At 56.6% G+C, this 25874-nt stretch overlaps 11 protein-coding genes and 2 non-coding genes across 13 annotated transcripts; 7 read left to right on the forward strand and 6 right to left on the reverse strand.

Annotated features, from left to right (window-relative positions):
* Positions 1-729: 729 nt before the first annotated feature.
* Positions 730-3050, reverse strand: VTJ04DRAFT_3716 (uncharacterized protein; the record flags this gene model as incomplete). The annotated part of the gene is made up of 7 exons (XM_069361647.1): positions 730-1284; positions 1346-1483; positions 1546-1958; positions 2025-2418; positions 2475-2624; positions 2689-2770; positions 2821-3050. 7 exons carry the CDS (start codon positions 3048-3050, stop codon positions 730-732), a joined length of 1962 nt encoding a protein of 653 aa, XP_069222237.1.
* A 1004-nt stretch (positions 3051-4054) lies between these two features.
* Positions 4055-4771, forward strand: VTJ04DRAFT_3717 (uncharacterized protein; the record flags this gene model as incomplete). The annotated part of the gene is made up of 3 exons (XM_069361648.1): positions 4055-4091; positions 4153-4572; positions 4668-4771. 3 exons carry the CDS (start codon positions 4055-4057, stop codon positions 4769-4771), a joined length of 561 nt encoding a protein of 186 aa, XP_069222238.1.
* Positions 4772-5799: 1028 nt separating this feature from the next.
* VTJ04DRAFT_3718 (uncharacterized protein) lies at positions 5800-7161 on the reverse strand (the record flags this gene model as incomplete). The annotated part of the gene is made up of 4 exons (XM_069361649.1): positions 5800-5839; positions 5909-6404; positions 6500-6958; positions 7110-7161. 4 exons carry the CDS (start codon positions 7159-7161, stop codon positions 5800-5802), a joined length of 1047 nt encoding a protein of 348 aa, XP_069222239.1.
* An 889-nt stretch (positions 7162-8050) lies between these two features.
* VTJ04DRAFT_3719 (60S ribosomal protein uL2) lies at positions 8051-9170 on the reverse strand (the record flags this gene model as incomplete). Its single annotated transcript, XM_069361650.1, has 4 exons — positions 8051-8176; positions 8248-8345; positions 8425-8953; positions 9159-9170. 4 exons carry the CDS (start codon positions 9168-9170, stop codon positions 8051-8053), a joined length of 765 nt encoding a protein of 254 aa, XP_069222240.1.
* Positions 9171-10785: 1615 nt separating this feature from the next.
* Positions 10786-11028, reverse strand: VTJ04DRAFT_3720 (uncharacterized protein; the record flags this gene model as incomplete). The annotated part of the gene is made up of 1 exon (XM_069361652.1): positions 10786-11028. The coding sequence occupies one exon, from the start codon at positions 11026-11028 to the stop codon at positions 10786-10788; it is 243 nt and encodes an 80-aa protein (XP_069222241.1).
* A 280-nt stretch (positions 11029-11308) lies between these two features.
* Positions 11309-13614, forward strand: VTJ04DRAFT_3721 (uncharacterized protein; the record flags this gene model as incomplete). The annotated part of the gene is made up of 4 exons (XM_069361653.1): positions 11309-11536; positions 11638-11807; positions 11898-12027; positions 12106-13614. 4 exons carry the CDS (start codon positions 11309-11311, stop codon positions 13612-13614), a joined length of 2037 nt encoding a protein of 678 aa, XP_069222242.1.
* Positions 13615-14272: 658 nt separating this feature from the next.
* Positions 14273-14930, reverse strand: VTJ04DRAFT_3722 (uncharacterized protein; the record flags this gene model as incomplete). Its single annotated transcript, XM_069361654.1, has 2 exons — positions 14273-14464; positions 14553-14930. 2 exons carry the CDS (start codon positions 14928-14930, stop codon positions 14273-14275), a joined length of 570 nt encoding a protein of 189 aa, XP_069222243.1.
* An 887-nt stretch (positions 14931-15817) lies between these two features.
* Positions 15818-17341, forward strand: VTJ04DRAFT_3723 (uncharacterized protein; the record flags this gene model as incomplete). Its single annotated transcript, XM_069361655.1, has 4 exons — positions 15818-15856; positions 15933-16017; positions 16087-16136; positions 16202-17341. The coding sequence occupies 4 exons, from the start codon at positions 15818-15820 to the stop codon at positions 17339-17341; spliced, it is 1314 nt and encodes a 437-aa protein (XP_069222244.1).
* A 1094-nt stretch (positions 17342-18435) lies between these two features.
* On the forward strand, positions 18436-19714 carry VTJ04DRAFT_3724 (uncharacterized protein; the record flags this gene model as incomplete). Its single annotated transcript, XM_069361656.1, has 3 exons — positions 18436-18504; positions 18566-18626; positions 18705-19714. 3 exons carry the CDS (start codon positions 18436-18438, stop codon positions 19712-19714), a joined length of 1140 nt encoding a protein of 379 aa, XP_069222245.1.
* Positions 19715-20181: 467 nt separating this feature from the next.
* Positions 20182-21705, forward strand: VTJ04DRAFT_3725 (uncharacterized protein; the record flags this gene model as incomplete). Its single annotated transcript, XM_069361657.1, has 2 exons — positions 20182-20998; positions 21221-21705. The coding sequence occupies 2 exons, from the start codon at positions 20182-20184 to the stop codon at positions 21703-21705; spliced, it is 1302 nt and encodes a 433-aa protein (XP_069222246.1).
* A 603-nt stretch (positions 21706-22308) lies between these two features.
* VTJ04DRAFT_t32 lies at positions 22309-22407 on the forward strand. The gene has a single exon. It is a non-coding gene; the product is annotated as a tRNA-Ala (tRNA).
* A 138-nt stretch (positions 22408-22545) lies between these two features.
* VTJ04DRAFT_t33 lies at positions 22546-22646 on the forward strand. The gene has a single exon. It is a non-coding gene; the product is annotated as a tRNA-Ala (tRNA).
* A 1539-nt stretch (positions 22647-24185) lies between these two features.
* Positions 24186-25161, reverse strand: VTJ04DRAFT_3726 (uncharacterized protein; the record flags this gene model as incomplete). Its single annotated transcript, XM_069361658.1, has 4 exons — positions 24186-24329; positions 24388-24446; positions 24974-25040; positions 25147-25161. 4 exons carry the CDS (start codon positions 25159-25161, stop codon positions 24186-24188), a joined length of 285 nt encoding a protein of 94 aa, XP_069222247.1.
* Between the last annotated feature and the right edge of the window lie 713 nt (positions 25162-25874).

Below are 25874 nucleotides of genomic sequence, written 5' to 3' on the forward strand. Positions count from 1 at the left end.
TGAGGTACATACATTTTCTTCCCCCCTGACCATAACGCTCGTTTCCCAACCCAAGTCAACACAACATAACTTCCCAAATCCCCACTCCCCCCTCCGTGCCTCAACTTAATCAACAACCAAATACTGATGAGTGGTATTTATTGAGGCCATCCACCGACGGCCAGCCGGGCACCCATCCGGGTCGACTCGGCTCGGCTCGGCGCGCGGGCTCAGATGCCACGGCGTTGTGGCAGTGCATGCAAGGAACCTGGATGGAATGCAATCACAGGTGGGCGGGGCCTTGAAAGCCATGTCATATTAGAAAGCCACGGAGGGGAATCAATAGAAGAGGAGAAAAAGAGGTGGGGAAGGGAGTGAGGACATTGAGTGCTGGAGATGGATGATTTAAACCAGAGTGTTCGTTCACGTCTTACAACAACCCTACTCTTCCGTTTCAATGCAGATTCAGATCTGATTTGGATAGCTTTCTTCCTCTCTCACACATACACTCTCTTTGCTCCATCTAACATCTCATATCTCCTCACAATGGTAGGACCATACGTCGGCCGCTGAGCTTCACTTCCCACTTTACCTCCCCAAGGTATTATCCAACACATAACCGACAGATAGGAGGCATCCATATACTCCTCTCAACCACTCACACAGCAGCAGCAGCACACCCAACCACCACCACACTCCCCTCTTTCTCCTCATCGACTGACCTAAATCCATCTACCCATCTACGCAACCTTACACCCCAACCCCAGGGTTCCTCCCCTCACTCCTCTCCCTCAGCTTCGTCTCAAAAATCGACACATCCTCACCGCCTCCTACCCCAGCTCCACCACCACCGCGCCCCGCCCGACGGCTCGAAGTCCTCTTGATCCTCTCCACCTCCGCCTCATACGCGCGGTCATAGACATTAAAGTCCACCGTGGTAGGTGAGTCTGAAACAACATCAGCCGGGGGCAGCTCGCTCGGGTCGGCCGAGAAGTCGTCGATTCCGCCTGTGCCAATGCCCAGGAAGACGGTTGGGCGGGGAGACGGTGAAGGCGGCGGGATAAGAGGGGCAGTTGCGGAACCCCCCTCGGGGGCCGGCGACAGGAGCTGGGCGAGACTGCCATGACGATTCCGGCTGGCGAGGAATTGTTGGCGCTCGCGGACGAAACGGGCGGCGACCTCGGCTGTGGATTCGGCATCCGGTTCAGGAGTTGGAGAGGCGGCGCCTCCACGGGCAGCTTCCTCCGCGGCGCGGGCAGCGGCCCGACGGGCGAGGAGGCCTTTGAACTTGGAGATGGCTTTCATCTGGAAGATGTCAGTATCGGAACAGGAGAATCAAGATTTCAGAGGGGAATGCTTTACTCACCACGCAGACGAGGTTGTTCATTCGCCGAGTAAAAACACGGTTGAGCTCGAGCGGGTTTGGCGGTTCAACCAAATCAGAGCAGTTCTCTTCAGCGCTCAATAAAGGGTCCGTCCCCTGTCTCGTCACCCACGGGTGTTCCTGTTCATTTGTGGCTCAGTAAGCCGGGCTCAACCAACACCGAAGCGTCGAGAATGACTTACCCTAAGTTCGGCCATGGTTATCCTCTTGTCGGGATCCTTCTCGAGAACCTTCCCCATGAGGTCTACAAAGTCCGGATTCTCGCCTTCAGGGAGCTGCGGCTCCTGGGTCGTGATGGCGTTGTACATGGCGATGACGTTCTCTTCCTCAAACGGTAGCCTGCCGTAGCGGAGGCAGTACAGAGTGACACCCATGGACCAGATATCGGCTGCCTTGCCTGAGACATCACCGTGCTTCGCAACGCACAACTCGGGGGGGAGAAAGGCGGGAGAGCCAGCCGTTTTTGCCGTGCGCATTTCATCTGACTTTTGGAACATTTCGGACACACCAAAGTCCGAAATCTTGAGCACGTCATCCTCCGTAAGGAGGAGGTTGTCTGGCTTGATATCGCGGTGCAGGATTCCCTGCGAGTGCACTGTGCGACCACGGGCATCAGCGGGGCGTTCTTGACGCAGAACAAGAAGACAAAGTGTTGACTTACAGTACTCGATACCAAGAATGAGGTCGCGGAACCAGTGGCGACACTGCTCTTCAGGGTATGGTTCCGCCCGTTGGTTGAGATCGACCTTCATGACGACGCCCTTTTTGCACATCTCCAGCACCATGTACAGGGTGTCGTCAGTAGGGTCATCGAGAACCTCAATCAGCTGCACGAGGTTCTGGTGGTTGAGCTTCTTCATGATGGCGACCTCCTTGCGGATGAAGTAGAGGGCGTCTTTGGCTTCGTTTGCACGTTGCTCTGCGTAGCCCATGACGGGGGCATCAGGGGCACCGAACTCGGCACGGGATCGGCGACCAAAGTTCCTGGGTCCCTGGCGGAGGATTGTGGATTGGGCTTGTCTCCGGAGTCTCGCCTTTGAGAAGGCCTTGACGGCCTAGAAGGAGGTCAGATCAGAGGTCAGTGGATACAGATCGGATGCGGAAGGCGCACGTATTCCGTCCCATATTGGTCTGTGGCCAGGTAGACTTGGCCATACGAGCCATGGCCTATTTCCTCCTTGATGGTGTATTGGTTGATCTGGAGCTGCATACGGCCATCGGCGTCCTCGCCGGTGTACTCGGAATGGGCGTTCAAAGTTTCCTGGCAACAGAGTGAGACGCGAGTCCACCTGAGGTTAGGTGATAGGGCACCGCGTGGAACAAACCTTGATCTCACGGTGGGCAGAAGGCGTCCTACGATGATGCCTCATGGGACTAGGAAAGCTGGGAACGTTTGGAGGGGCAGATCTGGCAGGAAAGTCAGCATGTGACCTCACTCGGGCTGAGACAAGGCATACTGAGGATGGATGTTGAGGGGAGCTGGTTTGTGCTTGGAAGCAGCGGGCGCGGGACTGCCATCATCATGAAGCTCGACGCGAATGCCGGGCGATGTCAAACTGGGGGGGATGGCAGTTTGGACTTCAGGAACGAGCAGGTCGCCGTCGTTGAAGTTCCTACCCCTGGAAGGGAGGTTGAGCGGAGCAGGACGGGACTCTGCCCGGATCTCGTGATCGACGAAGTCGGACATGATTAGGCACTAGGAGGTTGACGTTGACTCGAAATCGCCAAGTACCTCTTGACAATCAAAAGAGGCCGGTTGATGGATAATGAGAACTGAAGGTAAACGAGAGTCTGGTTCGAAAGGCTGGCAAGGCCGTTTTAGTCGTAGAATCTCGGACTGCATCCACTGACAAGTGAGTGCTCTGGTGGGTTGTGTGATGTCGTAGCCCAGCAGCAAGAGAGAGGGTTCGATGTGGTTTCGTTCGTCAACCTCCGGTGTATGGCCTGAGCAGACAACGGCACCAAAGCTCTGGTGTGATCTCAGAATGACAACAGTTTGTGAGACACCGTACTGGATGGACGCTTCAAGCTTCCACAAGCCCCGCAAGAGAGATATGAGAGAGATGAGATGTCCCGGTCTACTCGTCGATCATGGACTCCCGTCGTTCTACGAGCAGAGAATGCGGGTTAAAAAGGGAGAAGACGTGAACACAGACATGTCCCAGGAAGTCACAATCTCAAACCCGGAACCTGACAGGGCAGCCGCACTTCCTCGTAGGGCAGTTGCAACCTCGAGCTCAAACTGCCCCTCCATGAACCCCACCGCGGGACCTCCCACTTCCCTACTAATAAGGCTGAGGTTCCGAAAACCGACGTGCGGACGGGTCTGACCCCGCTGTCGGACTGCCAAGACTCGACCCCAGGGTGTGGATCCAGCATCTTGTCCCTTCGATCCAACGGAGCGCTCCTTTCCAAGGCACCTCTCAACCCGTGTCTAGGTCCTCCGGTTTCCACTCCCCGGACTCCGGCAGCCTCCCCGGTCCCGATATTCCGTCGTCCGCCGTTCGCCTGTCTGCCGTTCCTATCAACTCCGATCTGCTTCACGGCCCTCCTGACGCTGACGGTACCCCTGGCTGGCCATTGCCTTCCAACCGAACCTAAACACTCCGCGGGTCCATCTCGACACATCCCAGATCAACACAGACAACATCATAGCTGAGCCAAAGGGGACCACTCCCTATCACCGCCACCATGGTCGTCTACTCCTTCTACATCTTCGACCGGCACAGTACGCAACCCCTTGTTCCCTTCCATACTCCTTCAACGCCCTAATCACCCCTCCCCAACAGCCGAGTGCATCTACTCCAAAAGCTGGCTACCACCACCACCCAGCACCACCTCCAGCACCACCACCGCCACCACCACCTCAGGGCCATCCTCCGACACGCACCCGCCACTCCCCTCCTCCACAGTCGCCGCTCCCGCGCCAACCGCATCCGCGCGCCGATCCGTCGTCCCAGCCCCATCCTCCTCGACCGCGGCAGACAACGACGCCAAGCTCATCTTCGGCACCGTCTTTTCGCTGCGCAACATGGTGCGCAAGCTGGGCGGCGAGGATGACGCCTTCGTCTCGTACCGCACCGCCCACTACAAGCTGCACTACTACGAGACGGCGAGCAACCTGCGCCTGGTGATGCTGACCGACACGGCGACGCTGAGCATGCGCAACGTGCTGCACCAGATTTACATCAACTTGTGGGTGGAGTATGGTAAGTTTCTGCCAAACAAGGCGCCAAGACACCACCGCCAAATACATACGCATTGGGTGTGAAGAGACACTAATCAGGGATGGATTATACTATAGTGGTTAAAAACCCTCTCTCACCAGTCGAGCATAAAGGCGGCGCCGGGGTAAAGAACGAGTTATTCGAGCTGGGGCTGGATCAGTTTATTCGGGGGTTGATGTGAAATGGGGGAACGCATGACGATAGACGCCGAGCGCATGAGAACCGTTGGATATGACTGCCTTCCCCGATTCCCCGTTGCCTCGACGACGATCGATCCTGACGGATATCCGCTCTCGCCCGCCCTCCCCCCTCTTCCATCGCCGAGCGGAGTGTAGGGGAAGAAGCATGGGACCGAGGTCGGCGTGAAAGCGAAGGACCAAAAAATTGCCCGGTCACTGGGCATCAGGGCAACCCCCTCTGCTTGTTCAAGGGGAGGGGTGGATTCGGCCACGGCGGCCTCTCTGACCAACGATCGGTCGGACACTGTACGGGCCCAATGAGGCATGGGAAGACTCAGGAGATGGAAGAAACAAGGGCGACGAAAGCTGAGACGGTATTGGAAGCCCCGGCAGCAGGATGTATGTGTGGTGCCTGGGCTTCGTGATACCGGTCATGACGATGAAAGAGAGAGAGCGCTGGTTCCACCGGCTTGTGGGCAGGACGGTTAGATGGTAGACATGGTTGGTATGAGAGATGTTCGAGAGGAGATACCCAATGGACCGTGAACAGCTGATTGTACCTGAGCTCCTGGCATAGGGTGCCTTAACTCGGGTACATACCTTAATCTACAATAGAGGGCAGCGAGGAGAGGAGGAGCAGCTCCCTCACATGCTGCTATACTTGATAGAGATAATTCACACTCAAAACGATCAACAGACATCATTCTGTTTCCAGACATGTACATTGTTCACTTTCACATGCGGTCATGTTTCACGCCCAATCTCTTCTACTCCGTCATCATGCCATGCCGTTGTTGAAACCTGCCCTGTCTACCTGCTGCCATGCCATGACCATGCCTGTGTCTGGTTGTACGCGATGGATGAATTGTTTTGACCCCAACCCCGTTACCTGTCCTGCCAACGCCTTGCAAAAAATGCCGTGGAAGGTGGAACTTCCTTTGTTGAATTCTGAACATCCCGCTCCTTTAGCTGATAATCAGCCTTCATCGATTGCCTCAAGAGAGGGTTTCTGGCCTGCCATCTTGCGGATTTACTGCTTGCCCGGGTACGTCTGCTTGGGGAAGGGGTAGCTGTTTGACGCGCAAGGTTAGCCTTCAATGTTCGCACGACACCATAGCGGCAGAAGCAGAAAAACTTACGAAGGACCCAACTCCCGAATGCTCAACTTGGCCAACCACTGGCCCATATCCACACACTCCGCCAGGGGCCGGCCCTCGACGATGCCCGCGCAGAAGCCGCCCGCGAACGCGTCACCGGCGCCGTTGGTGTCGTTGATCTCCTCTTTGGGGATCGGGTGGACCGGGAACTCCTGGACCTGGTCCTCGCCCTGGACGGCGACGATGGTGGGGTCGGTGCCCTGCGTGATGATGGCGACGCGCTTGCGCTGGGTGTTGGCCTTGGGCAGGTTGGCGAGCGCCTTGGCGATCTCCTTGACGTCGGTGGTGCCGAGGCCGTGCGACTCGGCGTAGGCCGCCGCCTCGGTCTCGTTGCCGATCACGTAGTCCCAGTACGGCGCCGACGCGTCGAGGGGTTCCTTGAAGAACTGCGGGATGAAGGGCGCGGAGAGGGAGAGGATGAAGATCTTGTTGTGCTCGGCGGCTTGCTTGGCGAGTTCCATGATCGCGGGCGGGCAGACTGAGGAGAGAGGGTTTAGTTTCTTTTTTTTTTTTCCCTTTCTTTTGGGGCCGGGTGAGGACGAGCGGGATGGCTCAGATGGGAAAAAAACATACCAGTGAAGTGGTAACCACCGACATAGTACACCTCAGCGTTCTCAACCAGCGCCCAAATGTCCGGGCGCTTCAGGTGTTCCAGGTCATAGTGGTTCGCGGCGCCCAGCTCGGTGCACATGCTGCGGTTGTGGCCGGTGATGACAACGCCGCAGCGGCCGGTGGGAATCTTGGGGTCGACGCGATACTCGACGCGCAGGCCGGCCTGCTTGCAGGCGTCGCGGAGGATGGCGGCGTACTTGTCGTCGCCGGCGCCGCCAAGGTACACGACGCTGTTGGGCGGCAGGATGTACTGGGCGCCGCGCGCCGTGTTCTGCGCCGCGCCGCCGGCGATCAGCTTGGCATCGTAGTTGTTGAGCAGGTCCTCGAAGATGTCCTGGTGCTTGGCCTCGGCCAGGATGGCGTCGTTGGCCTTAAGGCCGTATTTCTGGAGCAGGGCCTCGTCGCCGAAGGCCTGAATGTCTGTGAGGGAAGGTCAGTTCATGTCGGTTTGGAGGGTTCACTTGGGTAACAGGTCCAATGTCTCTCCCCACGAATGCCTCTCAAGACACCTGAGAGCATCATGGGCGAAATTGGGCCCGAGACATCAAGTTTTCTTTCTCCTTCTACCTACCCAGGAGAGGGTTCTCCAGACAGAGCAGTCTGAACTCCTTGGTGGATGCCATTGTGAAAAGCCGGCGGCGGCGCGGAGATGAGTTTTGGTGGAGAAACAAAAGACGGGGACCGGAACGGAGAGAAATCGAAGCAGCCCTCTGGGTGACGGGAATGCGGGATGCGAGAGACAGGCCTGAAGTAGAAATACAATGAGAAGAATAGGAATACCAAGAACAAGAAGAATGAGTGAGGTGGGGCTCAAAAATGGCGGGGTTGCTGCGAATGCATCCCACGCTGGCCCCGAGTCCGGCGCCGCCGCCATCGGCAATCTGCCCTGCCACTGTGGCCGGAAACGAAAATAATCCATGATATGCCCTGGTGAGATTGGGCCTCCGACAGATCGTCAAGGCTGTTCGAAACATGGTGATCTGGGTCATAGAGGGTTGAAGTTGTGATCATGATCCAAACCATCATGACATGGCTACAGAGAGGATCAAGAACATGCATCAGTCAGACCAGGCACGCCTGGTTGACGTCAGGGGTAACATGGACCTCTCTCTATCATCATCATCCCCGACGACATGATGCCACAAACGCAAACTACCGTTCCGCCTCCTCACTCAGGACCCAATCCCATTCACTTGTTGGTCACATCGCCACGGAAGCAATCGATTTTCTGCTTTCTGGCTGGTCCATTCCTCAAGAGTAAATCCCCCGGATCGCTCGGCCTGCCCAGCTGCTCCTCGCGGTCCCGGATTCTTGGGCATATAGCCTCCATCAACAGTGGCCCCCGTCCCGACCGCGTTGGGAATCCTTTTATTCATTTCATCACGGCCATGAGTTGCTTGCAGAAATGAGCAAGTCTTCCCGTCCGCCTTCGCAGTCCCATAACTACAAAGCAGCAAAAGACCAATGCAATCCGATGAACCCCTTGCCCCCAATGTAGAACCATGAAAGCCTTTACTCCTTCGTCTTCTGGGTACCACGCAGCAGACCCGTCCTCCGCGCAGCAATAAGACCCGCCTTCTGACCCGGAGCAGCGAACCTCGAGATGGTCGAGGCCTTGCCGATGTGTTGATGGTTACCCTGTAGTGATGCTGCGTCAGATATCTTGCCTTCCAACAGCCGCCGCCGCTCCCCAGCCGCCGGGTACTTACACCACCGTGAGGATGGTCAACCGGGTTCATGGCAACACCACGAGTCTTGGGCCAGCGGTTGCGCTTGACGGCGAACTTGTGCTTGGCACGCGAGGCCTCTGTAATCACGCTCCGTCAGCTTCTGTCCTCCGTTTCCCCGTCCAACCCTTTCCAATCTACAACACCGAGGCGACGTACTCAGGAGGGGCTTGTCTGTCCTGCCACCACCAGCAACGATACCGATCATGCCGCGGGCGTTGCTGGGGACGACCTTCTTGGCGCCCGAGGGGAGCTTGATGCGGGTCTTGCCCTCATCAGGGTTGTGGCCAATGACGGTGACGTAGTTGCCCGAGGTGCGGCCGAGAGCACCACGGTCGCCGACCTTCTCCTCGACGTTGGAAACGACGGTACCCTCAGGGACCGAGGCGAGGGGGAGGATGTTGCCGACGGTCAGGGCGGCGTTCTTGCCGGCGTAGATGAACTGGCCCGTGTACATGCCCTCGTTGGCGATGAAGGTCTCGGTGATCTGCTTGAAGCGGTAGGGCGACTTGAAGACGACGCGGGCGAGAGGGGCACCACGGCCGGGGTCGTGGATGATCTCCTTCACGATACCCCGGATGTAGCCATGGCGCTCGGCGTAGTCGAGGCTGCGGAACTTGGCGGGGGCCTTGCGCAGGCGCGTGTTGGCCGTGAAGACGCTGCCGGCGCCCTTGCGCTGGTTGCGGATCTGAATGCAAGAGGAGCAACGTCAGTCCAATCCATACCTCAAACTCCCATGTTCTCGATCGAATTCATGATCCTCTCCGAATTTGCCAGGGCTGGTCGTCGGGCGAACGGTCGGTCGGTCGAAGTCGTCGTCAAGCTCGAGGTCGAGGAATTCGGGGCTGGATCGATTGAAGGCATTCGAACATGAAGAAACGGGATGTACTTACGACGCGACCCATCGTTGCCTTCCTACCTTGAGAATGTGGAAGTGATGGGGTGGTTCAATCGAGTTGCTGGTGGTTTGAGGGTTGCGGCACGCGGACCTTCAAGAAAGTTGAAGCGATATTTTTCCAAATTTCTGTGTGGATGCGAAAGCCACAGCTGATTGGTGTGGCTGATAGGTGCCCTAAGGCGGGGGAAGCGAAAACTGGACCCACCTTCTGTGGCGTAGCCAAGACCTGACCCCTGCTGGCAGCCAGGAAATAGCTGACGTAAGAAACCCCAGAAGGCGGAGATTGAATGAGATGGGATGAATCTCGGGACAAGAGTTCGCGCTTCATTCAAACAGCCCACAGCTCGGTCAACCTCCCCTCCACCACACATTCTTATGCTGTTTTTCTAGGCCATGAAGTCCTTGTGGCTCAAAAGGAGTACTGGAAATTATGCTGCATTACTATCTCTCTACTTGCACACCTAGGTATTTCCTTGCAGAGTCACTGAGATTTCTCTGGCGCTGAGCGAGCTTCGCACACTCAGCCGTTTTTCGATTGGGAAGCGCCGAACCCCATCTCCACGTCACGCGTCCCAGCTTCGAACCTCCACGAAATGCGCGTCTTGTGCCATCACGAACTTAGCTGCCAGTTATCTCCGCCAACCGTGCCTTGATTGGATGCGTATGACACATCTTCATTCATTACCCGTTGACGAGTGTATCTGGCCACTTTGCTAACTGATTCCAGGTTTGATGGCTCCTTTCTCATGTGAAAATCTGTGTTCGTTGCTTCGCAACGATGCTGTCTCAAAATCGCGAGTTTTTCTGCGAGTTTTTGACCGTTGTGGCTCATTGAATCGCGGGGCGGATCTGGCTGGATGCGAACCTCCGACACGCTCAGTTGAGGCGAGCAGTCGAAGCAGAACTCGCGACGAAGCCCCGCGCTTGAAAAAAAAAGCGATGCTTGCGACCCGGGAGCTCTCGCAGTTCTCATCGCGCCCATATTTGAGCGCGGGTCGTTGAACTGACCTCATAATGGGGCTTCTGTGTCGGCCGTGATGCATGGTCTTGTTTTTCTGCGTCTTTTGCGGCCGTTTCCTTCTGGGCCAACGGGTTCTCAACGCTCAAGACAAGTGTCGCTCGGCTGTTCTCTTTCATTCAGGATTTTGGAGCATGAGGAACGCACAGTTTCCATCAAAGACGTGATCGAACGGTTGTTCTGACGGCTGCAGGCGAAGCCGGTCCTGACGGCGATCCGCCCGGGAGAGCGATCACGACCCCGCTGCAACGGGAGTTGGCGCTGGGCTGCAAGGCACGATGGTCATCACCGTCCGCTCGGCATCTTCTTAGTTGACTGGCCGCAACACCATGGTGATGCTCAGGCTGGGCACAAGGCCGCGCACGGAACCCCACACTCTCACACCGGGTGGAGAGTCCAGGCCCGTTCTTCCACCGGCTGCGGCCTCCAACGGCAGCCTGCACCCCATCCCTTTGCGCCGTTTCGCCTACCTACGAGGCAAAATGGGCAAGCACTTTCTGATGACTTTGTGTTGGGCGGCACCAGATGTCAACCGCCGGTTCCTGCTCCCTGCTGTTCGTGGAAAATCTCCTCCTCCCGGTTTGCCAGCCTTCATGGGCTCTGTCTATGACTCTACATGACTGGAAACGCAAGTGTTGGCATATCGGTTGGCAGGCTCGATGCCAGCTGTCGATGGTTGCAGACGTGGAAACGGGTGGCGATGATGGACGGTTGGGGAAGTTGATGGGGGCGCATGGTGGAAGGTCCAGGAACCGGGAGATGGGCTGCAGACCAGAGGTTGGGTTCGGCTGCTCTGCTTGGGACCGCAGAGAACAACAGCCTTGCCGTCGGTGGGAAAGTCGGACATGGCATGTAGTCGGTGTAGTTGACCTTGATAATGAGCCTATCAAGTAGTCCGGGGCGCGAGTGGTAAGCTGGGAGGGCCCTTGGCTCGTTGTCGCCCAGGCACGTAATAATTTGCAGCAAGCCGATGCGTATCCATCCATTCTCCCCATCCAAACCCAAAAGTGCTCCCGACCACTTCCCTCCTCCACCTCGCGTGCCCAAGCACAACCCCGGCAAAACACGTCCCGCAGCACGCGCGCAACACTCGCAACAACTCGAAATCATCAAACCAACCATCTAAAATGGCCGACGACGATTCTTCAGAACTTTCCTCGCTGTCGTCGCTGTCGGAGCCCCCCTCCGAGGACGACTCCGACATTCAATTGGAGGAGCGCCATGGCATCCTGAAATTCTTCCACAAGGTCGACCGGAATCCTGCACTCGAGAAGGAAAAAACGCCACCTCCAAAGCCCAAACGAGAGCCGTCGCCGCCTCATGAATATGTGCTGGCCGACAATCCGGACATCGCTGTACGTGATTTCGCCCTGCATCGCGTCCCCGCCGCGTGGCAACGCGAGAATTCGCGCCCCGAGATATCGAGGTCCCAGAGCTGACTTTTGCGTCGATGCAGTTTATCGTGATGTTCCGCGCCCGCTTCACCGACGCCTTTCCCAAGAACCTGCAGAATTTCGGTCCCCAGGAGCTCGAGCGAGACGTGGTCGAGTCGATCCCCGGCAGGCGTGTCGAAAACTTCCTGTGCGCCCTCTTGGGCCTCTTGCTCAACCGCAAGCAGGATGTCAAGTGCGTACCCACGAGTTTTTACAAAAGCGTTCCGCAACATCGAGTATGAGCACCGAAATAGGCATGCTGACGCGCAATATCATCCTACAGACCCGGACACTATCACCGCGCTTTGGAAGAGGCCATCCAGTCGCACAAGAACCAATGGGCCAAGGAATGGGGAGGTCAAAACCCGTTGGCGGGCCCGACCACGTTTAATGACATGACGCCTGTCCAAAGGGTACGTCTGATTTTGGTTTCGCCACCTGGATGCATGCTGCTGGCCCAGGCAGGTTAGCTAACCATCTGTCTACTGCAGCTCACATTGCTCCGCACCCTCATCCAATGGGCCCTCTCTTCGTCAGAGGCCATCCGGGGCATCATCAACCAGACGTACAAGAACCGGCACGAGGATGACCTCAACATCCCGTTGAGTGTCCAGCCCTGGGGCAGCGACGGCGATAAGCGGCGTTACTACCTGATCGAAGGCAACGACGATACATCCTTCCGCGTCTACCGAGAGAGCAACCCGGCGGGCCTCAATCGCACATGGTGGAGCGTGGCGGGCAGCATCGATGAGTTGCGGGCGCTGGCTGAGAAGCTCGAGACGCAGGACGGCGGGCCCAAGGCCAAGCAGCTGGCCAAGCGGATCCAGAACGCTATCCCGCGGTTCGAGGCGACGGAGGAGAAGCGCCGCCGGCGCGAGTACCGGCAGATGCAAAAGGAGCGGTTCCGCCGCCCGGAGCCCGGATTTTCTCTCTACGAGGGCCGCACCCGCGGCAAGCGAGTCAAGTACACCTTTTCCGACAACGAATCTGACTTCTACTCGGACTCGACCGCCCCTCGTCGATCCGCTCGCAACACCCGCAACCATACCCCGTCCGAGCCCGCTCAGCCGGTCACCACATCCAGCGGCCGTCAGGTCCGCGCTCCCAACCGCCTCAATGCAGGCGCAGACAACGCCAGCAGCGGCGGCGTCCCCAGCGCGCCAACCAGCGTTCAAGGCGACGGCGAGGATGGTGATGATTCCCGCAGGTTGACGCGCTCCGGCCGTCCGCAGCGCTCGGCAGCCGCCAACTACGGTACGAACGGCTGGTCGAGCAGCGCCGGCACTCGAAAGAAACGCAAGAGCGATGAGTACCTCTCGGACGACGAAGATGAGGGTAGTGAACCCGACTTCGGTGACGATGAGGACGAAGATGAGCATGTGTCCGACGACACGGAGGATGAAGACGACGACGAGTTTGAGGAAGCCGAGCTCGACGAGGACGAAGAGCTTTCTGACTCCAACAACAACAAGTCCGGCGCCGGCCGCAAGCGCAGCTTCGTCTTCACCTTCCCCATCCGCGTCACATTTGACGAGCAGAACAAGGTTCGCCAGATCCCCGGCCCGCCGCCGCCTGCTTTTGCCAAGCACCCCCGCGCGGCGAACGCTCGGAGGAATGTGGTGGTGAGCGAGGAGTCGGAGGCGGGACAGGAGACTGCTGGATCTGTGAGTCCCGCGCCGGAGCCGGCTGCTGCGGCAACGGAGGAGGCTATTTCGGTGGCGACCAAGCAAGTTCCTGCTAGCACTACGACTGGTTCCGAGACGCAGCAGCAGCAGACGACAGCCCCGGCGGAGGCGAAGAAGGAGGAGAAGCCGTCCTCTGATGAGAACGACGGTGACGGCGACAAACCTATGCTAGACGCGCCCGTTGTCGTCGTCAACTCCCCGCCCACGCCGACCAGCAGCGAGCAGGCCGCTCCGAGCTGCCTTGCCATTCGCGGGAGTCCGGAGGCGGTACGGACTGCGCCGAGGCCCGTGCTGGATAACGCTCCTGCCGAGTGAGAGGGCTGGTTTGGGGTGAATAACCTGCTGGAAGGGATGGGTTTTAAAAAGCTACTTTTCTGGGTTGTGGGGTTAAGTGTGTGTTGGGGAGTGGGAGGAGATGGAGGTTGAGGCAGGCAGCCAGGTCGAGGGATCGGGGGGTTCCGGGACGTTGATCCATCATGCTTGATCCGTTGCTGGCGGGTAGCATAGGCATGGGCCACGCTGCTCTGTCGGGTTATTTGTGCTTGCTTGGGCCAGAGCTCTTTCATTGCTAGGAGCGGGGATACAGAGTGTGGTACTCGGGGAAGGGATACAAAAGCTGGGCCTTTATGGTGGTGTTGTGTTATGATATGGGCCTCCATCATCATCATACTGGGAAGAGTCGGATGGCTCTTGAGCTACCTGGTAGAATAACGGTAATAGACGAACGTCGTGAGTAGAGAAGAGGTACCTTAGCATGGAAGATGTATTCATGTAGCCAGAGGGCTGTAGATGTTTAATTCTCTAATATGAACGTTCGCTTCTAGCTCCCCGTACTAGGCAAGCGGACGTCCCCTTAACGACCAAGATACACGATTGCTTTTTACCTATCTGTTTCTCGCAACCAAACTCTCGCCTCGGCCACCTGCTACCTACTTTGGGTACTGTGTAGACAAGTATTTTCAGGATCATAATCTCACCTCCACCTGTTCACATTCACCACCCTCACCCTCTTCTCGGGCGGTATCGCCCAGTTGTTCACCCGATACCACCACCTCCTGAGCCGGGCGCCGACCGACGACCCGTGGATCCGAGCGTTGCGATTCCAGTAATGCCAGCCGCACAGGGCCAAGTTGTAGAGGACGCCTTGGAGGAAGGGCATCATGACCTAGATAAGTTTTCAAGTATTAGCTCTGATTTGGTTCCGCCCTCTCCCTGCCGGACTTGGTGAGTGAAGGAAAGCCAAAAAAGCATACCTGATCCCGCACGGTAATCCAAACCACCTTCCACCACGTATCCGCGTTGCGTATGCTGTGCAGATAGCTCTGCTCGAAGCGCAGGTCGGGCATGGGCGGGAGGTGGTGCGGGCGGCGCGGGAAGCGGGGGATCAGACGCCGCCCGCGCGTGTACAGGACCTCGTCCTCGGCGTCGAGGGAGTTGATGGATTCCTGCTCGTCGTCGATCCCGTCATCGTCGTCGACCTCGTCGTCTACTGCATCGAGTTCGTCTTGGAGTGTGACAGTCTTCTTTTCGGAGAAGGTGCTGGAGGGGTTCGCATCGTGGGCGACGGAGGGGTGCGGTTCGATGTGGCCTGCTTGGATGGTCGAGGCGAGCTCGGAGGGGAGGGTGGACATGGTGTGGGTTTGTTTGTTGGGAGGACTGGTACGTTGGGGGACGGGGGTTGGGTGATTGCCCGGGCTGGGGAATGGCTGTGCCTTGGAGGAGGGTCGTCGAGGTCAATGATGGTGACGTTGGTGGTGGTGGTGATGCTCGGCTTTCCGGTTCATCGGCCGGTCCAAGCAAGCTCGCCCGGCGCCGGATAGCTCCCCGGTCGGCGGCCCCACATTCTGGGATCTGTGGGTAACTTACAGGTCAGGTACGGAGTACGGGGTACAGGAAGTGTAACGGTGGTCAAGAGATGCCCTGCAGGCCAGCCTTGGAAACATCCAATGAGCCAGAGTGAAAAAGTCCGCCACACCGACTTTCAATTCCTTTGCCTCGTGGCCCGATACACAACCCATGTACATTTGAATAAACAAATAACATTGCAACTCATGTATGGTCGAGTTGGGACGTGTGTCGAGTCGTGGTGACCGTGAGTTTTGTTGGATTTCCAGGTTTCGAGCCCCACTTCCAACCTTAAAAGTTGCTCGTTCTCTTTGAGACACCGCCCGGACAATTCCCCGTCGTAAACATTGTGCTCCCGTCAGCAGCGGCCCTGCCGACACCTAACAAGGCACTGAAGAGAGCCTCTTGACCAATCACAGCAAAGCACCCAGGCAGACAGCGGGGCAAAATCGCCCTCTCTTTGCCCCAGACCATAAAAGCCTTTCGCTGCTGAAACCCCTCCCAGCTTCAACCCCACCACCAAAATCGACATTTCCCAGACTTCGTTCAGAGTCGCGACAAAAATCACAAAAAACCTCTTTTTGTCTTTCCATCGCCGAGACCCGCGACCTTCGGCCATTTTCACTTTTACATCTTCTTTTTTCAGTCGGTCTTTTTCAACCCGTCCTTCACCATGAGCAGCGACCCGAACGCCACCGAGGCCGAGAAGAACGTGAGCAACGAACCCCCTCGATCCCGACCCCGTTTCTGCCACCGCTCGTTCCCACGGCTAACACAGCGCCCTCCAGATCGAGATATGGAAGGTGAAGAAGCTCATCAAGCGGCTTGAGGCCGCCCGTGGCAATGGCACCAGCATGATTTCCCTGATTATCCGTATGTTGTCGCCTCGATCCGAAATCGACATGGCCTGGTGTGTTGGATAGCGCTGATGATTATAATCAGCGCCCAAGGATCAAATCTCCCGCGTTGCCAAGATGCTTGCTGAAGAATACGTGCGTCCATCTCATGCCTCCGACAAATTGACGAGCCGACTCGACAGTACTAACAACTTCCGCAGGGTACCGCGTCCAACATCAAGTCTCGCGTCAACCGTCAGTCCGTCTTGTCCGCCATCACGTCGACCCAGCAGCGTCTCAAGCTCTACAACAAGGTCCCTCCCAACGGCCTGGTCGTCTACTGCGGTGAAATCTTGACCTCGGAAGGCAAGGAGCGAAAGGTCAACATCGACTTTGAGCCCTTCAAGCCCATCAACACCTCGCTGTACCTCTGCGACAACAAGTTCCACACCGAGGCGCTGGCCGAGCTGCTCGAGTCAGACCAGAAGTTCGGCTTCATCGTCATGGACGGTAACGGTGCCCTGTTCGGCACTCTCAGCGGCAACACACGCGAGGTGGTGCAGAAGTTCACCGTCGATCTTCCCAAGAAGCACGGCCGTGGTGGTCAGTCCGCCCTGCGTTTCGCCCGTCTGCGTGAGGAAAAGCGCCACAACTACGTGCGCAAGGTTGCCGAGTTGGCGGTGCAGAACTTCATCACCAACGACAAGGTCAACGTTGCCGGCATCGTCCTCGCTGGTTCGGCCGACTTCAAGAACGACCTGAACGCCTCCGACATGTTCGACCCCCGCCTGCAGTGCAAGGTCATCAAGGTGGTAGACGTGTCGTACGGTGGCGAGAACGGTTTCAACCAGGCCATTGAGCTCTCGTCCGAGACCCTGGGCAACGTCAAGTTCATCCAGGAGAAGAAGCTCATCGGCAAGTACTTCGAGGAGATCAGCCAGGACACGGGCCGCGTGTGCTACGGCATTGAGGATACCCTCAAGGCCCTGGAGCTTGGTGCCGTCGAGACTCTGATAGTGTTTGAGAACCTTGAGGTTACCCGCTGGACCCTCAAGGACAGCAACGGCTCCGAGATCATCCTGCACACCACCAAGCAGCAGGAGCAGTCGGGCGACCGCAGCAAGTTCATGGACAAGGAGACGGGCCAGGAGATGGAGGTGGTCAACCAGGAGTCGTTCCTGGAGTGGATTGCCGAGCACTACAAGGACTTCGGCACGACTCTCGAGTTTGTGTCGGACCGGTCGACCGAGGGCAACCAGTTTGTCAAGGGATTCGGCGGCATCGGCGGCATTCTGCGCTACAAGGTCAACTTTGAGCAGCTCGCCGATATTGATGACGATGACGAGTACTATGACGATTGACAGTTTGATTCCCTCAGCAATGAGGGACGCCTAGACGAAGCAGCCATCACGCCGGAGCCAACGACACGCCACGGCGCCGACATCCACGGCAGGGCGGCCGGGGAGGCGTCGCTTGCGGCCCCGCCGCCCAGAGCGGGAAAGACGTCGCTCGTCGAGCGGCGTATGCAAAGGGGCTTCCCAGCAGCAGACCCGAGCCGCGAGCACCGCGTGTCGCGTCCCAGCCCGCTTCGCTCTGTGATGACGGCTTCTTGAGTGGCCATAGATTGTGTGAGTGTAAATGGTTGATAATTTTTAAGGGGGTCAGTGCTAATTAAATCTTTCTGTCAGGAAAGCATAATTGCCCGTCGAGTCGGGAAGTCGGACAAGGACAAGAAACGCATTGCAGGGCGTCGATCCGCTATCTCGGATTGATCCTGATGTCTAGATGCCTGGGACACGGGCTGGCTGGCTGGCTGGCTGAAGGGGGGGTTGATTGGAGGGTTGAGTTCGCAGGCGGTCCTGGTTTCTTAGCGGGATATGGTCAGGACAGTCTGAGCCAGGTCGTGTCTGTCCGGTCTTTTACTGCCGTTGTGGAAAGGGGGGATTGAGAAGTCGGGTCGTTTAGCTCGTCTAGTCGATGAGATCACTCTTTTTTATGCAGGTGATTTATTTTGTGAAGGAATTAAAAGGGTCTTACCTATATGGGTGCTCACACAGAGCACCTGAAGTTGCCTACGTTAGGTCTGCCATATCGTAGCTTTGACAAGGTGTTTGTCTGAGGCAGAAAGGACGAGTGCCCACCTTTTGACTCCAGTTAGAAGTTAAAATGCCCGACTGGGATGTGAATAATGCTGTGATTGTGTGGGGAAACGCGGTATTATTTAAGCGGAATGCTCCGATCCATGGATAAGTCTTTAAACACACAATATGTTCCTTGCATGAGGTGACGCTCACTCCTCCATCCACATAACTGCCACTCCAGTCTGGAGAGAGTTACCGAGTGCTTGGTGGAGAGAATTCTTTGACGGCCCAGGTGGGTTTGAGGGTCATTGTATGTGAAGAAAGGAATTTTCGTTCATCCATTTCTTTGCTTGACAAATATCTTGGCCGTCGTCATGTCGGAGCAACAAGAGGAAAACTTGAAGGTCGCCTTCTTGGGCCCTTTCAACTCGTACTCTCACGAGGTATGTCGAGCATGTACACAAACATCCACTTCAGAGCAGATTGTCTGACTCTTTTCCACAGGCTACAAAACTCGCCTTTCCTTCGTCAAAATGGCAGCTTGAGCCGACCAAGACGATCCAGGGTACGTTTGCCTGCATGGAGGTCGTTGAGAATTGGGGAACAGAAAAATTGCTAAGGCATCTCATCTCATTTTCCCCAGAGGTCTTTGACCGCGTCCAAACCCAACAAGCCCGCTACGGCGTCGTGCCCTTCGAAAACTCCACCGCCGGCACCGTCTCCTTCACCCTCGAAGGCCTTGCCGACCGGACGGGGACTTACGCAGACTTGTTGGTCTGTGACGAAGTTTACTTGGATGTCCACCACTTCCTTCTGGGGCGTATCCCCAAATCCTCCTCTTCCTCTTCTTCTTCCTCCTCGTCACCACCCAAAGACGCACAAACAGCAGCAGCAGCAACAGGAGTAACAGCAACAACTTCAAACCCAGGACAGGAACCCCACCCCTCGCCGCCGCCAATCCGCACCCCGCTCCACCCCCTTTCGCACATCAAGCGCATCTACTCGCACCCGCAAGCGCTGGGGCAGACGGCCAAGTTTCTGGCGCAACACCTCCCGCACGCCGAGACGGTCGAGGTCAGCTCCACGTCCCGCGGCGCCGCACTGGCGGCCGCCGATCCGGAAGGGGTCAGCGCGGCGGTGGCGGGGGAGAGCGCGGGGAGGGCGGCCGGGTTGGATGTGCTGGCGCGGTGGATCGAGGATATGCCGGGGAATTGTACGCGGTTTTTTATTTTGAGGAGGAAGGAGGATGACGCTGAGGGGGTTGGGGGGGAGCGGCGGCAACAGGACCAACAACAACCCACCAAGGCGTCAGGGTCGGAAGAGGAGAAGAAGAAGGAAGAGGAGAAGGAGGGAGACAGCCCCTACGCCCAAGGGAGGTATAAGTCCCTCGTCTCCTTCACCGTTCCGCACCACCGGCCGGGAGCGCTGGCCGGGGTGTTGGATTGCTTCCGCGCGAGGGGCACCAACTTGACCAGCATCAACTCCGTGCCGAGCCTGGCGGTGCCGTTTCAGTACCTGTTTTTTGTCGAGTTTGAGGGCAGCAGGTTGGACGACCCGGAGGGCAGGGTCGAGGGGTTGCTCGGGGATTTGGGGAAGGCGACGGAACGGTGGAGGTGGTTGGGGAGTTGGCGGAATCGGAGGGGTGGGAGGTAAGAGGGTTGGATGGGTACCTATCTAGGTAGGGAGAGGGAGGCTCAGGAGTGGTCATCTCGGATAGTGGTGGTGATATTGCTGTGGCTAGGTGCTCAGTACCGACCAAGAGGTGGGAGAGGGAGGACCGGAATGGTGGGATGGAGGAGGTGGGCGAGCGTGAGAATCGGGTATTGGGATGCTGTCTCCGGTGATTTGGTACAATACCACGTCCGTGGAATCCTGGTATATGGCATAGACAAAACTGAGACCTCTTTCTGGTTTGAGCTACGGAGATTTGAGAGTATGAACGGCGATCGAGGAGCGACCGTTTAGGAGAACCCTAACCCTGCTCTCACTTTAGATCTCTCAATCTTTGTTCGAGCAAGCAGGTTCCAACTCCTCATCACAACTCTCTCATGTCCTTTTGACGACTGTTCCTTATTTCTTCCCTTCCTTCTCATATTTCGCGACAAATTCTCGTACATGTAATGAGCCAACCCATCCTCACCCGCCTCACACGCAGGCGCCACCGACCTCCCCTCACCAGCCTGTTGCTCCTCACAACACCAAGTCCAACAAAAACAAACACAAAACTCATTCTCCAAGCTTATTTCTCCTCCTCCACTTTCCGTCTCACCTTCGACCCAGACTCCTACCTCGCCCAAGCCCGCCAAACCTTCGCCGCCCGTCAACCCACCCACATCATCCCGGACACCCTCTCCCCGACCAACTCCTACCTCCTCACCCTCTCCCTTGCAGACCAGATTCCTTCCCTCTTCCCTTGGTACCACCACCAACCTTCTTCCTCACCGATTCATTACCCCGGAACTACCACCACGCAAAAAGAAGGTGAAAATGCCCAGGAGGAAGATGAGGACCCCCTAACCCTCCCCCAAGGCCACCACCTCGTCTACTTCCCCCTCCAACTGCCCCCCTCCAAACTCATGCCCGACGGCACCGACCCCGCGCACTGTCCCGGTCCGCCGTTCACGAGGAGGCTCTGGGCGGGAGGGAGCGTGGTGTTCAAGCCCGGGTGGCGGGAGGTGTTGCGGATGGATGGGCGGAGGGTGTGTTGTGTTGAGAACGTGGATGTGGAGAGCGTGAAGTACGCTGAAGGAAAGGGGGATGGTGATGGTGGGAAAGTGTTTGTGGATGTGAGGAGGAGGTATGGGTTGCCTGGGTTGAAAGGGGGTGCTGAGGATGGGGAGGGCACGGCGGCGGTGGTGGAGGAGGTGAGGAGGTTGGTGTTTTTGAGGGAGGAGAGGGAGGAGAGGGGGGAGATGGGGGTGGGGAGGGTTTTGAAGGGTGAGTTTTTATTTCTTCGGCCGTATCTGTTTGTTCTATCAGGGCAAGCAGGATTTGGCTAGATGTGTTGTTTTGGTTGCTGTTTTCATCCCTTGGCCGATATATCCCCTCTTCCTCCCTATCACAACAAACAAACCCAACACATCTCATCATCCACCTCCACTACACAACAAGACGGTCACGAAAAGAAAATACAAACCCAACTAACCTCCTTTCTCCCAGCCCGCCACCCTCCAGACTACACCCACCGCCTCCTCCCCACCGCAACCCTCCTCTTCCACTTCAGCGCCCTGACCTACAACGCCCACCAAATCCACCTCAACCCGCTCTACGCGCGCGAATGCGAAGGCTACAAGGACCTCCTCGTGCACGGCCCGTTGACGCTGGTGTTGATGATCTCTGCGCTGCGCGCTGCTTTGGTCAAGCTTGGGTTGACGGGGTCATATAAGGAGGAAGGGATAGCAACAACTACAGCCGGGCCGGGAATGAAGAGGGGAACGCCGTATGTAGTCTCGCTCACCTACCGAAACCTGGCGCCACTTTATGTGGATGAGCAGTTGACGGTTTGTTTACGCCGTCGTCGGGGGGTAGCATCATCTTCTGGGACTGCTGGGGACGAAAAGGAGGGGTTGGTGGGGTGGGATGTGTGGATTGAAGGTCCGCTGGGAGGGATGGCTGTGAAGGGTGAGGCTGTGACTACGGGGTAGTCCGGAGGAGGATGTTTGGCTTGTTGATGCTAAGATGGCATAGCATGCTGAGTCAGGTATGTACCTAATGTACATCGTAGAACTTTTAAAGGAGAGTGTAGACAAACAACATGCATAGATACTTGGAGGTGAGAACCATCGGTCAAGGGAATCTGGAGCGTGACGAGTTCGCAGGCGTCACCTCAAAAGCAGATCTTTGGTCGAGCGGTTGCTGATGAAGGAGAGGACGGCAAACAGCTATGACCAAATACTCCGTAATTGCAAACATTCGATGTTTGTTTGAGTCGACCACAGATAGCGAGACTCCAACGCCCGCTTTCTCTCCCAAACAATCCGCACTGACTGATTCTCTGGCTCTTTGTTCACCGATACCTCACCCTGAACCATATCTCACTTGACACATAGAGTTTTAGTATGCGGATACATTTCCATCCCACCACCATCAACAACTCTCCTCCCCGGCTCGACATGTTTTGGGATATGGATAAGTTCTCCTCTCCACCACCGAGGTCTCTCCACAACCTCTCTCCTCCCCTACCAGTCAGCCAGACAGACGCAACCATATCACCCCGCACAACCCCAATGCGTTTCAACAACTTGATTGGGTGCATGGTCTAGTGGTATGATTTTCGCTTCGCATCCTTGGACCAAAGACGAGGTGCGACCTGTGAAAGGTCCCCGGTTCGATCCCGGGTGCATCCATCGTTGTTCTCTTCCTTTTTTCCTCTCAAACATCAACAATCAACACATAATTTTTTCTCTCCCCACAAGCTAGCAGAATAACCAGCCTTTAATCCATTCTCGCCACACAAGATCCAACCAGCGAAAGCACTACTTCATGGGTACATGGTCTAGTGGTATGATTTTCGCTTCGCATTGCTGAGGGTCCATCTTCGAGATGCGATTGTGAAAGGTCCCCGGTTCGATCCCGGGTGTATCCAACTTTTGCTGGCGGTTGACCTGTTACCCAGGTGGCGTATGGAATGGCTCTAATAATCTCTTTTGCCTGTTTGTTGAAGTCGACTCAACATTTGCTTCAAGGTATCGTCTCCGTAAGCCTTTTGCTGACAAGAAACGCCAAGGCCAAAAAAAAAAAAAAAAAAATACTTTTGTCGTGGTATTTTCCTCTCCGTTTCGCCACAACCATCCACTGACTCAACACAAGTGATGTACGGTGTAAGTTTCCCTCGGATCCAGGTCCCGAATCAAGAAAACCTGCAACTGCAGAACCAAAGTGCAACACCAAAGTGCAACACAACACTGAACCAAGACAACGACAAGAACCGCCATCCCCTTTCTCGGCGCATTTCTTGGTCTTCTTGGTCCTTTCTGGGCAAAAGCTTGTTGTCTGGGCCAAGAACACCTCACCGCGCAACGACAAGCAATACATCACACTACTATACATCACCGAGTACGTAAGAGTACGTAAGGGATTTGTTGACCGCCAGGCAAAGTCCTACTGATGGCCTTCGGGTCCATCGGCCGGTGGGCGAAACAAACACATCCAGGATCGGATTTGGAGGTAGTAGAGTAGTAGTAGACAACCGTTTTTGTCTGCGTTTGTCAGAACATAAGCGTTTACACACGGGACGGTTCGGCGGGTTGCCCGTCGTTTCGGGGATCGGTTTCCAACATGTTGCTTGTTGAGGCCCACGTGGGTTAGGGCATTCGTTGCGACGGGTTGGATATGGTTACTGTGGTGTGTGGGCGGTCATGTAACTCTGTATTTCTGCAACCCTATCCATGGATCCGGATGCTGGGTCGGCGTTGTGAAGACGGATAGGTTGGATGCTTTCAGACATTCGTGTATGATGCACGATGCGGTGTGGCTTTTGGTGGTTGATAAAGGTGTTTGCAAAACGGCACTGTATGTATGTACGGAGTAGACACATACAATGCAGGCGAACTTCGGATCTGTACCCGACGGGCGTATGTAGTGCAAGCTGCGAGAGAGTGAGTCTGGAACAAGCATTCAGCAGAGTTTGACGCTGAGGTGGATGCATGGCTCTGCCGGAGGCCGGCCGGTGTGAAGTGACCGCTCAAGCGCCGGAGTTCGGCGCTCTGGCGGTGGACGTCTTGGCCGGGAAACGCTTGATATCGGGAAGGATATCCAGTGGCTGAATCGGAGGATTCGGCGCCAGGACCGCTGAACCATTGAGCAGGTTTCAGGCCTTGAAAATGTTCACAACGTTTGATATCGCCAAGCGAGTGATACCAGTGGCCGCCAAAACCGGATATCAACATGGCCATGGTGGTGGCGGGAAGGATTCCGAGGCCGCGCCAAGTCCTGTATGCGTGTGTATGCGTGTATGCGTTTGTGTATGTGTGCGTGCGTGTCACAACTCTCTGACATGGCTGATATCTCCTTGTCATCATCGACTGGCGATATCCTGGTGTGGACGATGCCACATTCAGGTCATTGATTGAACGGTGGTGGTGGAAGGGGCTGCAAGCCACGGTTTTGGGCCAATCGATGTTTGTCAGCCATGTGCATCGCTGACAGATGGGCCGTTCCTCGTGGATTGCGGAGAGGTGGTGTCCGGCGTATATTGTGAGATGGAACGAGACAGATGCCGGATGAATGTTGCGGAACAGACGAGCTTCCCCGTGTTCATCATCACCATCTGTCGAGCCACACGGTAAGATTGAGAAAGAAAATGCCTCATAGTACGAAGTACTTACAAGTCGGTGCTGGAAACCGATCGAGCGGCGGCAAGATGGTCCGGGCATGCTGCACGACGCTGCCTGTACCTCCCTATGTATTCTGTATTGACGCCGGTGTTGGGGGAGGCCGGGAGGGCGGCCTTGAAGCGGACAACGGACGACGCAGGGAGGGGTGCACAACCTCAGGGTGGTCCCATATTCGGGACCTACTGTATGTCGACAACAAGCAGAACACCAGGCTTGCGGTAGAGGAGACAGGAGAGGGAGGTTGTGTTGGAAATGCGGCGCTGTGGCACCCTGCGCGCATGCGATGCATTCTGCAAGCCAGGGAGGGAGGCTGGTTTCCTGTTTGGCCGATTTAGAGATAACCAAGAAGAGCCACAGATGATGCATCATTATCGGACTCGAACCGGGATCTTGAGAGCAGGACCATAACATGTGTCGCTGCCATTGGATCTCATACTTCTGGATGGTTGTTGTCGACCTGGGGCCGGGAACGAGGCGGTCAGCCGGTGCAACGGTTGTCCAGGAGGTGAGCGGAAGCCATCGCAAGGTTGGGGAGGTTCCAGGTTGTTGCAATGTAGCATCATGTTGATGTATGTACCTCTCAGGGCTGTGGCTTGCTCGTCCGTGAGGTTGCAGATGCAAGCGCATGTCAAGCGCTGGCCGGACTTTAGTTTGTAAGCAAAGATGGTTGGATGTTTCTCGGATTGGAAGGCAACCTAGCATCACCTCAGGACGGATGGAGAACTAACACCCAGGTACCTAGGTACTTACCTTCAGCGCATCCATGTGGCTCGTGCGCGACAGCCCTGGATCTGCACTTCTGCCCCTTGATGGTGGTGTGTTGCTGCAGCAAACATTCTGCCGCTCCCAACCACTTGTGCTCAGGTTTCACCGCTCGCCAATGACATCAGCCGTGCCCTTCCGGAAGTGGACGGCGTTCGCCTCGGCCCCAGTCTCCGTTCGAGGGTCGGCTCGAGACCCGCAGCAAAGCGAACAGCCGGGAGGCCGCCAACGCCGTCTCCGCGCCGGCAAGGGAGCTCCATCATCAGGGACCATCAGCGAACGCAGGTCGACGCAGGTCGACCAAAGGGCCGGGCGGGGAGCGGGGAACCAGCCGTGTTGTCGGCCGAGGCAAGCACGCCGATGATGATGGGGTTTTCAGATGGGACAACAAGCCGGACCACCCCCCGCGACATGGTCAAATGCAGATTCCCGCCAAGAAAGCGACTACACTGGCCGGCTAGACGGAATCCGTAATAGAGTTGCGATGCCGTGGGATGTGGTATCATCGGGGCATGTTGGTGTTCTCCATCGTCACGGCCGGAGGCTGGCGTGGGTTAGTGGGTTAGGGCATTTGGGGTTTGGGCGGAGCCAGTGTTTGCCGGCAGGGATACCGAGTCGAAGGGAAACGCAGAGTCGCAGGATGCGGAAGCATCGAAAACGCAGCAAAACGCACCAAGGGTAACTAGCAAAACGCCAATGACAGCCTCACAGGACCG

Source organism: Mycothermus thermophilus (assembly GCF_041956435.1).
Source record: "Mycothermus thermophilus strain CBS 625.91 unplaced genomic scaffold VTJ04scaffold_2, whole genome shotgun sequence".
Taxonomy (NCBI): domain Eukaryota; kingdom Fungi; phylum Ascomycota; class Sordariomycetes; order Sordariales; family Chaetomiaceae; genus Mycothermus; species Mycothermus thermophilus.